At 42.5% G+C, this 17,763-nt stretch overlaps 1 protein-coding gene across 1 annotated transcript; it reads left to right on the top strand.

Moving 5' to 3' along the window:
• The first annotated feature begins 7,129 nt into the window (after positions 1 to 7,129).
• Positions 7,130 to 9,789, top strand: LOC145363539 (putative G-protein coupled receptor 139). Its single transcript, XM_080218725.1, has 2 exons — positions 7,130 to 7,226; positions 8,891 to 9,789. The coding sequence occupies exons 1-2, from the start codon at positions 7,130 to 7,132 to the stop codon at positions 9,787 to 9,789; spliced, it is 996 nt and encodes a 331-aa protein (XP_080074851.1).
• Positions 9,790 to 17,763: the final 7,974 nt, after the last annotated feature.

Raw genomic sequence — 17,763 nt, 5'->3', positions numbered from 1 at the left:
AGAATAATTACGAGGGGAACACAAGTTAAAAGTGAGGGGTGGGAGGTATATCAATCTGTGTATCAATCAATCTGAACATTAACATATCAGATAGCTATTGTAAGTAGCTTCTCTTCTTTGACTACGTAAAGTAAAGCTGAGTCTGTTTGTTCTGGTTTTATTCCCTTGGTGTGCAAATTGAACTCAAATTGTGTTTGCTGTGAACAAAACGTCATTGGTTTGTAAAGTGATAGAGCCAAAACCGTGGTGGTGCGGTCCAGGATGCTGACGCAGGGTGATTAAGGAGAAACACGCTGTGGTATCAAGTAATAGGGAAAGATTGCTGAGAGAGATTAACTCAAAGTAGGCATAATTTGAAAGTTCTAATGTAGAACAAAATAACTGCTTTAGGAAAATAAGAGAGAAAGTCAAAGAACGACAAGATTATACATGACCGAAGTAATCTTCACTTCCCCATCTCCATAGATTCTACAGAACACATTTGGAATGAAGACTATGAAGATGATAATGGCAACATCTGGATAACCGCTGCCACATTCATCACTCTCTTTGTCTTCAGCATTTTCCACAGCACTGTCATCACTCTGGTGAAGCTGAGAAGTTGAAATCCTCTCACTCTTTAATCTGTCCACTTCGTACTCAAAAAAAAAACACGTTTCATTAAAAAAACCATCTGCGATAACTGCAACAGGTCATTAAATGGCCGTTTCATTCTTTTATTTCTCGTACAGGTCGAGTGATCAGTTAAACTTCGGGCAGTGATGATTCCTTGCCGTGCTTTTGGGAACATCTGGATTTAAAAAATAGATATGCCATTTGATGGCTATGAAATTAAGATGCCTTGATTTTATGATGTCAGATGTCTTGGTGAAATGAGAGGAATCTTGCTGCAGATCTTTATTTTTAATTTGCTTGTGCAGGTCCTTCAGAATCAGATCTGTCTTTTCAAAAATACTTAAGTCCTGTACTCCCGAGCAGCTGTGAGCATTCTTAATCTGTAACTCACAGGAATTATGAATGGGATGTATTTTTAAATGTGCGAGGTAATTTTGATTGTACGGTTTATCGATTTTCCCTTTAGCTATCGTTAGTGTGTAAATAGATAGGATTTCTCGCTCCATGCTCTCGAATGTTTTCTTCTTTAATGTTGAGGTCATGGTTGCTCTCGAGTATTTTACAATTGTGCATGGAGCTGGAGGCTCAGGTCACGCGTATCTGTTCTCAATGAATTTCTCATTTGTTCTATGCACATGTTGTGACATTTAGATAAAAGTTCTCCATAGGATGTTCTTTGCGAAATTGTCAATAAATTTTGAAGTACAAATTAATGAATGTGGACTTTGCTCCATTTTTTTTTCTCCAAGGTTCCCCCCACATTCCTCATTTTTCCTGTTAAAGTTTCTCCCGCCATCTCCCCCACTTCCCCCCATCACTTCCCACACTCCCACCCAATTACCGATACAATCCTCCCACCACCCATGCATCCCCGAGGGGTAGTCTTCTCCACTCCTCTGTCAGTTATATTTGTACCCTTATACGTTCACTGAAGAAGCCACCGGATCATGGGATCCATCACTTTCACATCTTTTTAATCAAAAATCGCAAAGGCAGAGTGACTGCACAGCCAAGAACAGCTCTCTGACTTATGTCATAAGACAGAGTCATTTTATGCACTTCGACGTTCCAATGAATAGGAGGTAAGATTCAGGAATGTCACACAGTACAGAAGTAGATTGCCAGGCAGTAGATTTCAAAGTGCCAGGGTATTTGGCGAGTTGAGGTTGGAGTGGAAATTTTTCTCAGAGGTAGTGTCTGCGCAGCAGTTCCTTGGGCGTGGAATTAATACTCAAGATCTCCGTTTATCTCAATGGGGCATGATCCAGTGAATACACAGAGCCGAAGTGGAGAACTGAACTGAGTGGAGAGCTGCATCTGAATGTTGACCTCTCTGTCCCCTGCCTCCTGCAGAACTTGAAGAAGTTCAACATTCAATCGAGGAACAGCACCTCATCTTTCCATTGGGCTCTTTACAGCTGTCACACTCAGATTGAGTTCAACAATTTCACACTGGAAATTCTGCCCCCCATTTTGTTTCCTTTACATATTTGGGTTTGAATCGTGTAATTGAAACAAATTATATTTGTTCTTTGATTACAAACTGCAGTTGCCGTTAACAACTCCGACAGACACATCTTTTGTTCCTCCCATTGTTCTTATAGAGAACTAGCACATTTCAAATGAGCCAAATGGCCTTGTTGCACGGTGTAATAATTGTCTGGTTCTATGTTTACGTCATCCTAAGGCCAGGAACTGCAAAATCTTTTCTCATCTCATCCCTTCGGAGTTCCACCCCATCAGAGCTCTTTCCTGTTTATATTTTTCCTCCCTCCTAAATTTCACTTGTGTCAAACGTTTGGCATTTCTAACATAGAAAATAGGAGCAGGAGGTCTGTCACTAGTGGTGTGCCGCAGGGCTCAGTACTGGGACCTCTTCTTTTTGTAATATGCATAAATGACTTGGAAGAGGGAGTAAGTGGTGTGATCAGCAAATTTGCAGATGACACTAAGATGGCTGGATTGGTGGGCAGTGAGGAGCAGTGTCTAGCAATACAATGGGATATAGACAGGCTGGTATATTGGGCAGATACATGGCAAATGGACTTTAACCCTGATAAATGTCCCTGGTAACGTATAAGGATGTGGATGATACGAATGTTTTTCTCTTTAATTCAGAGGTGCTTCCGTCCACCTTGTTGTCCAACGAGGGGCATACACGCGATGGGTTGTACGAGGGCTGCTCTTGGTTGTTTCGAGAATAGCCTCGTACTTCATGTCGTTAGTGTGTGCTTAAACTGGACCAGATGCTGGGCAACACGACAGCTCAGTGACTATCACTGTTTGCTGTGCAGACACATGGATTTGGGCTGGTGTCTGTGGGAGTTTGCACATTCTCCCCGTGCTTGCGTGGGTGCTCCGGTTTCCTCCCACACCCCAAAGATGTGCTATTAGGCTGATTGGAGGTAATAAATTGTCCCTAAATTAGTTTTCCCTCAATGTGGAATGCCATAAGCATAGATAAGAGTCATGGGTGGAGGGGGGACTGGTAATGTTAAAATGGTGACGCGGGATCGTTGGGCCTGTTTCCCGTGCTGTTTTGTTCTTTGTTCTTTGTTCTTTCTTTGTATTTGTCTCTTGTCTCTGCTGCATGATTCATTACGATCATGGCTGATCATCCAACTCAATGCCAAATCCTGCTTCCTTGTTTTAATCTGAGGTCATAAAGATGAAAGATAAGATCTGTTTCCCTATCCAAAAATGTTGCCTGACTTCCTGATCGGCTTTCCATGGCAATGAGAGCACCTGTAGCTTCAATGGCTCAGCTTTTGCTGGTTTGCCGATCTAGGGGTATTGTTCTCGCTTTAAATGTTTCCGACAAAAAGTGTACAAGAGATCTCGGCTTCGAATCCCAGACGAGCCCTTTGATGTTTCCTATTGGCCAAGTTACAGGTTTGGTTCATTTGTTTGGGGCGCAGATGGCAGGTTTGGTTCACATAGGGGCTTGGTTTGAGAAACTGAGCACCAACTGCAGAGGAATGATCAGCACTAGATTTTCAAGGTATTTTCAAAAGGGTTGGCTATGTAACTGGTCACGTACTCGATAGAGTTTGGAAGGATGAGGGGGATATTATTGAGACTTACAGAATACTGAAAGGCCTAGATAGAGTAGATACGGGAAATATGTTTCCATTAGTTGGAGAGACTAGGATCCAAGAGCACAGCTTCAGAGTAAAGGGACGATCCTTCAGAACCAAGATATGGAGGATATTCTTCAGCTAGAGAATGGAGAACCTGTGGAATTCATTGCCACAGAAAGTAATGGAGGACAGGTCATTGAGCGTGTTTAAGACATAGGTAGATAGGTTCTTGATTGGTAAGAAGATCAAAGATTCCGGGGGAAAGTCGAGAGAATGGGTTTCCAGCGTAAATAGACTCCAGTCGCTTTTGAGCTTCCGAACAGCAGCAATATCATGCGTGTCGGTGAGAAACACATGAATGTTGGATGCTGATTGGCAAATTGTGGTGATCTTTAATTTTCAAAAGCTCATTACCGAATTAACTAACGATGGGGCAGCACAGTAGCACAGTGGTTAGCACTGCTGCTTCACAGCTCCAGGGACCCGGGTTCGATTCCCAGCTTGGGTCACTGTCTGTGTGGAGTTTGCACATTCTCCTCATGTCTGTGTGCGTTTCGTCCGGGTGCTCTGGTTTTCTCCCACAGTCCAAAGATGGTAAAGTTGATTGGCTGTGCTAAAATTGCCCCTTAGTGTCCTGCATCGGTTAGAGAGATTAGCGGGTAAATGTGTAAGGATATGGGGGTAGGACATGGGTGGGATAGTGGTCGGTGCAGACTCAATGGGCCGAATGGCCTCTTTCTGCACTGTAGGGTTTCTATGATGCAGTTGGACTTCTGGACAACTGATATTCCTGTCATTTCAAACAAATCTCCTGAGGTGCGATTCAACCAATTGAGATGATCCTCATTTATTTCCACCTGGCTCTCTTGAGTTCAGAAGATCGTGTTGGATCAAATAGCTTATGGGACTGACTTGTGTTTCTCTTGTGTTAACAGTGGCCTCCTTGGAATGTCCCAAATCGAGGAGCTGAGGGCAGTGGAGGAACAAATGGTTCAAATCGAGTGCAATGTGAACTCCTGTCGCAGGGATAGGAATATGTGTTACTAATAGTTACCTGACGGGGAAGCAGAAGATAGAAAGAGTGACGTTATACGGGTAGGCCGGTTAGCAGAGGAACAAATGTATAGATAGACACATGGATAAATTACTTTATTCTTTCTTGACTCACAAGCACTATATTTAATTTTACTTCTATATATAATTATGTCTGCTTTACCGCTGATTGGTCAGCTTAGCCTTGTCACCTGAGGCGTTCAACTTTAAGGGCATTCAAATGGTCAGTTGGTAGGCATATGGAACATAGAACATAGAACATAGAACACTACAGCACAAACAGGCCCTTCGGCCCACGAGTTGCGCCGATCATATCAATATGGATAACATTGGAATAGTTTAGGTTAGAGGGTCATTAGATTGGTTCCACTGGTCGGCGCAACAACGAGGGCCAAAGGGCCTGTACTGCGCTGTAATGTTCTGTGTTCTATGGAGGGACTTCAGAACTTGACTATTTGCGGAACTGATGGAAAAAGCATTTTGCTTCATCACCGCATCACCATCGCCTCTACCAAATTTCTAGTTTTGTGCAGACAGTTCTTCAATACAGCCACCATTTATCCCTTCTTCACACTGAGAGATGGAAGATTTGGGGGATGGTTTACAGTATATGTGAACCAGGAGACAAGATCCAGCACTATCACTGCTAAGGAGTTCAGTTGTGAGATAGGGCAACACGGTGGCACAACGGTTAGCACTGCTGCCTCATACTGCCACAACCCGGGTTTAATTCCTGGATTGGGTCACCGTCTGTGCAGTGCCTGCATGGTCTCCCGTGTCTGCATGGATTTCTTCTGCGTGCTCCGTTTTTCTTCCACGGACCGAAAGTTGTGCTGGTTAGGTGTACTGGCCATGCTTAATTCTCCCTCAGTGTGCCCAAACAGGCGCTGGAGAGTAGCGACTCGGGGATTTTCACGGTAACTTCAATGCAGTGTTAATGTAAGGCTACCTGTGACACTAATGAATTAACTTTTAAAAAATGTTGTGGTGTGGGGCGGCACGGTAGCAGAGTGGTTAGCACTGCTGCTTGATAGCTTCAGGGGCCTGGGCTCGATTCCCGGCTCGGGTCACTGTCTGTGTGGAGATTGCACATTCTCCTCGTGTCTGCGTGGGTTTCCTCCGGGAGCTCTGGTTTCCTCCCACAGTCCAAAGATGTGCGGGTTAGGTTGATTGGCCATGCTAAAACATTGCCCCTTAGTGTCCTGAAGTGGGTAGGTTAGAGGGATTAGTGGGTGAAATATTTAGGGGTATGGGAGGGTAGGGCCTGGGTGGCATTGTGTTTGATGCAGACTCGATGGGCCGAAGGGCCTCTTTCTGCGCGGTAAGGTTCTATGGTAATACAGTACAGTGAGGCACGGAGAAAAGCTACCTGATCACAAGTTCGATGGTACTAACTTAGCAGAATGATATCTGGGATAGGAAGCTGACCTCAGTAATTGTAATCATAGAACAGTCATATTTTTTGCCCTTCAATGTGATCTGCGTGATTCGTGTCCTTTGTGGAGTTAGATCTGTCACTGTTAACTGACCTGTCATCTATTTGTCTCCAATATGTCACTGAATCTTTATTGTCCTCTGAAATGACCTAGAAAGTAAAAATCATTTACATATATAACGAAATGCGAATCGTGTATCTTGCAAGCTATTCAATAGAATCAAGTATAATTTTACTATACTGAAGTAGCAATTTCTCTTCCAATGTCACATCAAATTGGGTCTGATCGAAGGAGAATCTCGCTGTATTTGTCCCTGCTATAGCTATTCCTGTAGTCTTTGCTGGTGAGTGTCGACAGAGATTTACCCTGTAGTTTTTTTTTCATTCTCTGCCTAAACTTTAAATGTCTTACAGGAGGAAACTTTATTCAGTATCCAAAATGTGTGCGATATTGATTCTGGCAGAGAGTGAATGGATAGTGTGGAGGGGAACATTTCTTGTATCACATCAGTCCAGTGCCTGTTTTACAGTGTTTGATGGAGCAAATAGGGTCAGATTTATTTTGGTATCTAATCAATGTTGTTCCTGATTGACATGTTTGGTTCTCTCTGTTTCTTTCTGCCCTCTCTTCTTATTTATCACCGTGTGCTTCTTGTAAGTACAAGAGTTTGTGAGCCAGTATGTGTGTTCAACTGGAGGAGTTTGGAAATTGAAGCTTAGTTCCCCGTCTTGAAAAAATAACGTTGTTGGTTTCAAAAGGGTTAACAAAACATGTTTGTTCAGTGACTGCGAGTAACACCGGTCTCCATAGATCTCCGCTGATGCCACCAGGGGAGTTTTCCTCCTCTATTAATAGGGAAACATCTTCCATGTGTCATTCCATAATGTGGGTGACACGATTACCCCCGCAGGAATAGGGATTGGCCGGTCCACAGGGATGCTGAAAATGGCAAAGAGTCTTTCAATAAACGGACAAATAACAACTTTTCTTATTGAAGTTCAGGAAGCTTTGTACCCCGCCCTGGCTGTTATTGGTGTTCCCGGTAAGTCTATGCATCCTGCAATTAATTAGACAAGATATGTTTTAACACTATTAATATCCTTGTCAAATACTACCTCCTTACTGCTATTCGTGTTTCTGGTGATTTTATCGATACAAATGTTAATTCCAGAAGTTGTGTCTCACTTCATTACTGTTCCTGTCTGTGTTACGACTGCCGATTCAGGCACTACTGGTGTTTTGGCACTGATTTTGCTTTGGGTATGAGATCAATGAATGGCACATTCTCACTTTCTCCTTGTCTCCTACCTGTTTTATTCGTCTTTAGAGTAAAACATGCTTCTGACTCAACAAAGTTTAGAATTTAATATTTGACATGTGGATCGATATGAATATTTTCCCGAATTGTAGATGCCAATTTTCCTTATTGTCTCCAATTTCATAGCAACAGTCTGCAAATCAGGGGAAGCACTGGAGTCTGTTCCCGTCACGCTTTCTAACCTCTCGTTCATTGCAAGAGCTTGAATCCAGTTTCTGAGGTACAAATTCATCTTGAGTGCAGGAGGGAAGAACAAGAACACAGATGATTTTCCACACACTGATGCAGAATGGGTGGCACGGTAGCACAGTGGTTAGCACTGCTGCCTCGCACCGTCAGGGACCTGGGTTCGATTTCCTGCTTGGGTCACTGTCTGTGTGGAATGTGCACGTTCTCCCCGTGTGTGCATGGGTTTCTTCCAGATGCTCAGGTTCCTCCAACATTCTGGAAGACGTGCTGGTTAGGTGCATTGACTCGAACAGGTTCCGGGCTGTGGTGACTCGGGGAATTTCATGGTACATTCATTGCATCGTTACTGTAAGTCTTACTTGTGACTAATAAATAAACTTCTAAAAAAATGATAGGAAACTGATCATGAACAGGATTTCGACTGTCATTCTCACAGCCTTAACAATAGGTCACTTATGAATAGAAGGAACCATGGCCTACTCCGTGGCAGTATCACACAACGAATGGGGCAAGACCAATAACTTGACTGAGTTTTGGTTCTTTCCCTCTCACAACCTCCTGTTTTTTTCTGCAGAACAAGTTTCAACGTGCAACAACGTAAATGAGGGCCTGATGGTGAGTCTCCAAACAAATGATCTCAAACAGGAAACTTAGCTCACTCTATGAGGCTATTCAAGATCCGTGAACTCCGTTCTACTTCCTTAAGTGGGAAGTTTGTTGCTGTGATTACGTTTTTTTAGTATTTGCTGCAGGACTAAAATTCTTTGCACTGGAGAATGAAAGGCAACTTCAGCTCTGCAGTAAACTTTATCTGATGTCTGTTCAAATGTAGAATCGCATGCGTATTTTATCCTAAAAATTAACTCTTGTCTTACAGTTGTTTGAGCAAATTGTGTGCCACATTGTCAGCAGAAAGGATACACTAATTGAAATGTTCGTTTGAATGCATTAATGCATATCATTGCACAATTTACAAATTTAATAATGACTCAGTGATTCTGATAGTAATCCTTACAGTAGCAATTCAATAGCATTATGGGCATATTTACACCACTTCGAACATGGCAGCTCAAGAACGTAGCTCACTACCACCTTTGCAAGGGAAATTAGGAATGTGTACCAATGCTGATTAAGTCAACGACACTCGTATCCAGTGAATGAATAAAAATGACCGATACTTTTCTTTTCCTTCCACGCAGTTAACTTGCTGACGATTGTAATCCTGTGCCGGGGTAAATGTGGTCTCTCCAAATGTGTCACTTGCTATCTGGTGGCCATGGCAGCAGCGGATCTACTCGTTGTGATCATTGACCTGATATTGAGGCACATTCCTATTGTTTATTGGAAACAGTTTACTTTTGTGTATGATATCCATGTGTGCAATATTCACGCTGTCCTGCTTTATGCAGCAACAGACTGTTCGGTCTGGTTCACTGTCAGTTTCACTTTTGATAGATTTGTAGCAATTTGTTGGCAGAAGGTGAAAGATAAATATTGCAATGTGAAAATCGCACTTGTTGTCTTGGGGACAGTGACAGCGCTGAGTGGCTTAAAGAATATTTTCTGGTATTACATGCTATCACCAAGATATTGGCTTATCAATTTCCCTTGGTTTTGTGAGGTGAGAAGTGGTGTTATGGAATCTCAGGTCTGGGCAACTATCGAATTCCTTCATAATATCTTTACTCCATGTGTTCCATTTGTTCTGATTTTGCTGCTCAACAATTTAACCATCAGACATGTATTAGTGGCCAGCAGAGCCCGAAGGAGACTCAGAGGTAACAGCATTGGAGAGCCTACAAGTGACCCAGAGATGGAAAACCGAAGGAAATCCATCATTTTGCTATTTGTTATCTCAGCAAATTTCATATTATTTTGGACAATGTTTATGGTGTATTCTGTATGGTGGCGAATGTGGGTTTTGGGGCATGAATCTGTATGGCTTCCTGGGTTTGTATTGGAAATGGGCTTCATGCTGCAGCTCGTGAGTTGTTGTACAAACACTTGTATTTATGCTGTAACCCAGGCTAAGTTTAGAGAGGAGTTCAGAAATGTGGTGACATATCCTATTACTGCGTTTATGAAATTCATTAAATGATGAAGATATCATGTTTAAGTGTCTCCAGTGCCACAACTCAATTTGATTATGTCCAACTCACTCTCCCCTGAAGTGCACGAGATGTAGGTTAATGTTAATTCAATAGAGACATGTAGTCAACTGGACAGCACGCCCACCAAATTTTGCACCATGTGCACTGTGACAGAAAACACAGGTTAACAAGAGTAAAATTTCAAAGTCTATCCATTGTATTTTAATGATAAGGACTAATAGCCATGAATAAACACTTTTCAAAGAATTTTCTTTTTTCTATAATAATGACATGTTAATATCTAGTTTTCCCCACGTACAATTTACTGAGGTTCAGAACCATTTGAGAATCCTTTATCAGTGTCAGGAGCAATATTCAAGAAAATAGCGTTTTCCTACATATACAGCTTACTAAAAGAATTGTAGACAAGCAATCTCCATCACAACACCATGCCTTAAGGACTTGCCTTGTTTCATCATTGGTCATCTACCTCCAGGTTTGACTCGTTTCTTCATCCATTTGAGCACACGGTCTATCCAGATTCCAAAATGTCCTTCTGGGACGCTAACTAGCTTTCGGTAGTGCAGGCATGTTTCAGGAATTATTAGCCCCGAAACTAGTGCACTTCCCACCCTCCACCCCCCAACCCCCATCCCCTCCCCCCAGTCATCCGTACATTTCGGGTGGGTGTCAGCAGAACCCAGGACAGTTCCAATTTGGATAATCACTAGAACAGCAGCATTGAAACAAAACAACATCTTTTTGATTGACACATCACGCAAGTAGCGCAGAGATTGGAGACTTCCGCTACTCTGCAGTGCGATGGTACAGAATCACACCATCAGAAGTGCCCAATACAGAAACCTCACACTGAGCCAATTCAGGCACCGTCCAAATATTCTGGTAGATCAGCACCGCCCTGTTTCCAAGACACAAATGTACCCTCTCTAAGATTCAGATCCACAACCAATTATCTCAACGCAAATAAACAATTATTAAGTATTGCATCTAACTGGATGCTATTAAAATGAAAGAATGACTTCCCGCTATTACGTTACACCCTCTTGTGGGCAGGTTGTGGAGTACATGTAGTGTGTATATATTATTGAGAAATAATGAAGAGATGTTTCATCAGAAAAACCGTGTTTTCTAATTTCGATATGAAATTCATTGCATAAATATCTACTACTTATGATAAAAACTATATCAGGAAGTCGAATCCAATATTTCATGCCATTGGGTCAGGGAAACGTTGTTAATTTTAGCAAACTGCGCATGGATTCCGTACAAACTCTTCCTTCAAATGGGGAATGGACAATGAGGTGAAACGGAGAAGAATGGAATGAGTGGAGTAAATTTAGATTGGAACAGAGAACAATGCAGAACATGAACAGGTCTTTCAGTCCACCAAGCCCGCACTAGCACATTAATTGGTTAGCCCCCTATAAAATAATTGAAGACAATATGAGGTCGAAGGATCTCTTATTGCTGTCTGCCATTTTCAACCATTGTCCAATCAGTCTGCCTGCCGCATTCCTAATTACAGCAGACAAGTTTTCAAAACGAACACTCAAAGTACAACTGAATGACGGCTATTAAATGAAAGAATGACTTCCCACTGTCACGTTACACCCTCGGTGTAACGTGACAATTTATGTCAATTGTATTTATGACAATTGTAGTCACAATTTATGAGATTCCCTTTAGGTTTATGGTAGGTTTATGTAGTTTAGTGATCATCATAGAATTCCGACAGTGCAAATGGACGCCACTCGGCCCATTGAGCCTCCACTGACAGCAGCCCTACCCAGGCCCTATCCCCCTAACCCCACGTATTTAGCTGTTAAACCCCCTGATATTAAGGGACAATTTGTCATGCCGAACAACAGGACCTGCATACCTTTGAACTGTAAGGGGAAACCAGAGCACCCGGGGAAAACCCACGCAGACACGGGGAAAAGGTACAAATTCTACCAGGGCCCTGAGGCCGGAATTTAACCCACGTCCTAGGCGCTGTGCAGCAGCAGTTCTAACCTCTGTGCCACTGTATCACCTTATACGCCAAAAGTCACTGGTTTGAAACTGATTGGAAGCATTAGTAAAACTTTCACATTCAGGATGAGCGGCTTTTGCAGGATTTAAGTTTGTTGCGGAACTTTATCAGAACCTCCATATTACAACCACTTTATTTATATTCACTCTGACCCCGGCCACAAATGCTTTCAGCAAAATCGGAAATGCTGTATTTTAGGACGCAATGACAGAAAAAAATGTTTACAGTTTGACACGGCGCACATACACGTAATTCATTCAGTCTACAACAGAATTTAATGGCTTTATAGATGCAGGGCTAACATACTTAATCACCATCTGAAACAGTCGTGCGTGCTCATAAAGATAGAAACTGTAACTGAACGAGAGGAAATGGCACACATTGACAAGAACCATTTTTCAAAACCATTCATCATAATAGAGAAATTTTTTTAAAAAACTGTTCGGACAGATAAGGAAATAGAGACTCAGTGCAGACCTGCTGGATTTCCTATGGATGAATGAGATTTAGGCGCCAGAATGTTTCACACCATGAATGAAGAGGGATCAAGTATAATTAACAGATCATTCAAAGCCAGCAGTTGAACCAAAAGATACTCTTACTGCCGTCCAAAGCAGTGAAGGTGGAAAATGACTGAAAAAGCAGGAATTCCGGCAGCACGTATGGGCAAGGAGACAAAGCTCATCTTTTTCCTCCATGACCATTCATTTACACTGGGAAAGGTTAGAAATGTGGGAACATTTAAACAAGCGAAATCCAGGAGGGAGACGGCTCTGATAGGGTGGAAGCCAGGAGAGATTAAATAAGAAAAGACTTCGCTGCTCGTGATCTGAGATTGAGGTGAACTTTGAATCTGAGAATGAGGCCACTCGGGCCGTCGCGACTGTGCTATTTCACTGCGATAGTAGTCATGATGTGAGTATGCCGGCGTTGGACTGGCGTAAACACAGTAAAAAGTCTTCGTCACCTGACGAAGAGGCTGTCCCCTCGAAAGCTAGTGAGAATATTATCAAATAAATAGGTTGGACTAAAACCTGGTGTTGTCAGACTTTTTACTATTTCACTGCAACAGCAACGGAAGCAAAGAAGAAGCAAACCATACACGTGGGGAACTGTCAGTACAGATTGATGAACAACTGTCGTCGGACAACAAAGAACAAATGTGAACAAGATTCAAACCCAAATCTGTAATGTAAAGGGAAACAAAAGGAGGGCAGCATATCCAGGGTGAATTGTTGAACTCAGTGTGGGTGTGAAAGATTTAAAGAACAGTATGGATGGATGAGGTTCTGTTACTCGAATAAGTGTCGAACATTTTCAGAGTGAGAGAGATTTACCGCACGGAGACAGGCCCTTTGGCCCAGCTTGTCCATGCCGACCCCTTTTTAACCCCCGATGCTAGTCCCAGTTGCCCGCCTTTGACCCATATCCCTCTACACCTATCTCAACCATGCGACTATCTAAATACTTTTAAAAGACAAAATTGTAGCCGCCTCGACTGCTACTTCTGGCACCTTATTCCAGACGCTCATCATCCTCTGCGTGAAAAACAATTGCCCCTCTGGACCCTTTTATATCACTCCCCTCTCACCTTAAACCCATGCCCTCTACTTTTAGACTCTCCGGCTATGGGAAAAGATATTGACTACCTCGCTGATCTGTGCCCTTCATTATTTTATAGACCTCTATAAGGTCACCTCTCAGCCTCCTACACTCCAGACAAATAAGTCCCAGTCGATCCAGCCTCTCCTTAAAACTCAGTCTATCATGTCCCGGTAGCTTCCTCGTAATTTTTTCCTCTTTCGAGTTTAATAATATCCTTTCTGAAATAAATGGACCAGAACTGTACACAGTGTTCCAAGTGTGGCCTTACTAATGTCTGGTACAATTTCAACAAGACGTCCCAGCTCCTGTGCCCAATGTTCGAACAGATGAAACCAAGCATGCTGAATGCCTTCTCCACCATTCTCTCCAACACGACAGGAAACCGAGGAATGTGTTAAGATCTAGCTCTCCACTCAGTTCAATTCTCCACTTTGGTTCTGTGGATGAGCTGGCTCACATGCCTGTCAAGTCAACGGACATCTTGTGCATCAATTTAACCCCAACAACCTCCTGCTCAGACACCATCTCTCTGGTCAAATTTCTATCCAATATAACACACACCGAAGACTCTGGTACTTTGATATTCGCTGCCAAGCAATTGGTACCAAACAAACCGGATCGAATATAAAGCAAATCTGATATGAAGACAGAAATTGCTGAATTATTTCAGTAAGTCTGTCAGTACCTGTGGAAAGAGAAATAGAGTGAAACTTTCGAGTCCTGAGGGCTGATAGTCGGCGGCACGATGGCCGAAGGGCTGATGGGCTGCAGGGTTGAGGAGCCTCTTTCCCCGCTGTAAAATTCTTTGACAGTTTTTCGAAACTGGCCAGCAGAAATTAATCCTGCCGTTTGCCCCATAAACAAATCACCATAACTTACATGGACAAGAGGAAACAATGAAAGGGTTCGTGCAGGACTTGAACTCAGGATCTCTTGCACGTTGGTCGATTAAAGTACCCTAACTAAGAATCATACCCCTAAATCAACTAGCCCACACTTACGCGTGCTCAACCAAAATATAACTCTTCAGTTCTCTCCAAAGCAGCTCAGACATCTCAGGCGAAAACGTAAATCGTTGAAAAGCTCAGCACATCAGCGTTTGAGGAATAAAAATTCCAGGAAAATATCCGCCCAATGTTGCCAACTTGACTGTTTGGGACTGGGCACTTTTCTATATAATGTACACGCTATACTGTACAAAGAATGCCGAGAGCCAAGCTGGATGAACGAGGATCTTGGCTGGATTCTCGTTGAACTGGGCACCACAGCAACAGTAATAGCAACTTTCACAATTCATCATAATATTTTGGTTAAGCAATACAACTTTACTATCAATGCTAAAATAATATTTCTGTTTCGACATTTGCTGTTTTAAGTACATTTTCTCGAAATTTGTTACTGGCCCCAGTTGAGAGTCTGGAATTCGGCCCGATATTGAATCCAACCCGGTATCTCACTGCCCTCTGGCGATGGCACTGAGCAACTACAACGTGCATCTTTCTACCGCCTCATACTTCGCTTTCAACAATTTCCAATTGTAAATTCGACTGCGCTTTTACTTATAACTTGTCTTTCAAATTTAGAATGCACCTATCGTCAAGAATTTTATTTTTTACTCCACCTGCTCCAGAAAAAGACAACTCTTTTCCAGATCTGTGCGCTAGGAATTCTGTCACAGAGCCGTTGTCCTCAGCATTTCCGACAGAAGGAGAAGAGATAGCTTTAAAATGCATCTATAATACTATATTTTACTCTCTGAAAAGGACAAAATTCTAAACACATCAATTGGGTCGATTTTCTATCTTCTCGGAATGCCCACCAGAGGGCGGCGAGTCATAGTATTCGTTGTGGATCTGTCCCCGGGCAGCAAGTTCGTTGCTTTCTGGGCAAAACAAAACTAGCAAATTTAGGAACAAACAGAATTTTAAATGTTAGAACCAACATACCTCCTTCATCTACGTCGGACAATAAATATCAGAATAAAACATGCACCTGCCTAAGGAATTACTCCAGGTACAGAGAACCGGGTAGGAGAGGCTATATGGGGACGATGACGACAGGAATATTAAAAACGTGAATGAAAGGCGTAATCTGGCACCAAAACAGCGTAAAAGCCATTGATTGTAGAGATCAATGAAGAAGCTAACGACGAACTAAAACATCTTACAGCTGGTTTCCTTATGTGATCCATATCCTGTGGTGATCCCAATGACATGGACGGAGTTTCATTTTCCGATGCCGTTGTGTTCTTCTCAATGAGAATCCACACTACTCCTCCCACTGGAGCCTGTGAAGCCTCTTGGCGCCCTCTTTGCCTCCTTCTGTCTCTCGAGGAAAATCCAAGGCGTGAAGATTCGATAAGGTTTGATAAATAATCATAAACACAATGAAACATGGAATTTACAACATAAAACATGAAGAGTCCAAACCAAAGAGCATGAAATGGTCTTTAATCTAAAAGGAACATTTATTATTAATACCTGTCGAATCGCTTCTATCAGAATAAATTACATCATTGCTCTAATATCATGAATTACAAAGAATTCCCACAAACTAGAAATTCATTGAGAGATTACGAGTTGAGTGATCAATGTGTTAAATGACAAAATTAAAAAAATTTCAGAGTTTCTTAGTGGTAAAGACAAAAGAATTGTATAACATTAAGTCATCAAAACCTCAATCCAACAATGATTCTGTCCATGCCGGTTACAACAAGTCTATGTGAAAACACCGCGCCTCCCCCTGTACAGAAATTTTCTGCAGCCCATCCAAGGCGTTTCCAATCGCCCTCAGCCTTCTCACCAGACGCACAGAAAGAGGTGAGGTCAGTGCATCATGAGATAAAGCAGCAGATTATTGATTAGAATGGGGTATCTTCAAATATCGAAGTCCCCCTTTAGAGAGCAGACAGCGACAATGCAGCTATTCAGCATCTGGGTTGTGTGGGGATCATTTCTGACAGGTAATAAAGGACTGGACACGTTTCATATTTCCTTCCATTACAAATGAGGTTTCAGTTTAAAATTGAAACACATCTAGTTTGATCTTTCCTGATTTGAACGTGTTTATTTTTTCCCAGTTCGGTGTAGGAGAGCATCGCTTTCTCAACCTCCCTTCTCTGATGTGAGGACAGAAGGACAATCTGTAACTCTAACCTGCACCTACAATGCTGCATGGACAGTGTGCACCTTGAGCTGGTACCGGCGACACGCAGATGAGCAACCCGAATTTATACTGTGGACCGATACTTATGGCGATGACAGCAAAGCAGACTTTGCTAAAACACGTTTCTCTGCTGAAGTGCAGCCGGCCACTAAATACACAAGCCTCAACATCTCGAGTCTGCTGCTGACTGACGCTGCCGTGTACTATTGTGCTACTGGGGCGGGGAAGCACAGTGACGGAAAACACTCTCACACCCGTACAAAAACACTTTGTCTTGTAGGTCGGAGTTGCAACTTTTTCTCGGTTGTGCAAAGTCAATAACAGATGTAGCCTCAATGTGCGGTGCTCCTCCACACGCTCTCAAACACACGCTGAAAGGAAAACAAATTGCCTTCCAGAAACACCATCCAACTGTTTCCACAAACAATTGTCTAAAAATTGAGTTTTAACACACCATCCGAACACTAAAACGGATCTTCTTGAATCTGACCAGCATGAATGAATAATTATTATCGAAAACTCATGGAACAAGGTGCACATCCCCTCCGAGAGCTTATGTGCCTCGATGTCTTACTCTGCCGCCCAGGATGAGTACATGGGATTGAATGGGATTGGGAGTTATGGATAGTTCTATGGCTTGGTAGGTATGGATATGATCGGAGCAACTTGTGGGCAAAAGGGCCTGTTTCTGCTGTCGTGTTCTATGTCCTATGTTCGATGAAAGTCAAAACTAGTACCATGTTTCCCTACAGACAGTCTGGTAGAAACCTGTAACGGATTGCACAAGGAAATGTCAGCAATCCTTTGGGATTTTGCTAAATCATACAATTGTCCAAATGTGGGAATGTTAGAACACTCACCCTGGAACATTGTTCTTCATCGCTCAATACGTCAAGCCTGATTTGGGCGACTAGTCGTCATTAGGCAAGAAATGTCAAGATATATTAAAATAGTTTTCAATTGAAAAGTTTATTTCCTGTTGTACAAACCTGTGTGTATTAACGGCGACAGCGAATTCAGACTCTTAATACTTAAGCACAATTTCCTTTATTCTGCGACTACTTCAAAAGTAAATACTTGTGATGCATAAACCAAATACCCACTATCTGTTACTTAAATTAAGGTTGATTTCCACTTGCACGTTAACACCAGGCTAGGA

This window comes from Carcharhinus amblyrhynchos, unplaced genomic scaffold (assembly GCF_965287045.1).
Source record: "Carcharhinus amblyrhynchos unplaced genomic scaffold, sCarAmb.v2.hapA scaffold_39, whole genome shotgun sequence".
Classification (NCBI taxonomy): Eukaryota; Metazoa; Chordata; class Chondrichthyes; order Carcharhiniformes; family Carcharhinidae; genus Carcharhinus; species Carcharhinus amblyrhynchos.
The sequence above is the reverse complement of the archived record's forward strand: the minus strand, read 5'-3'. Positions and strand labels throughout refer to the sequence as shown.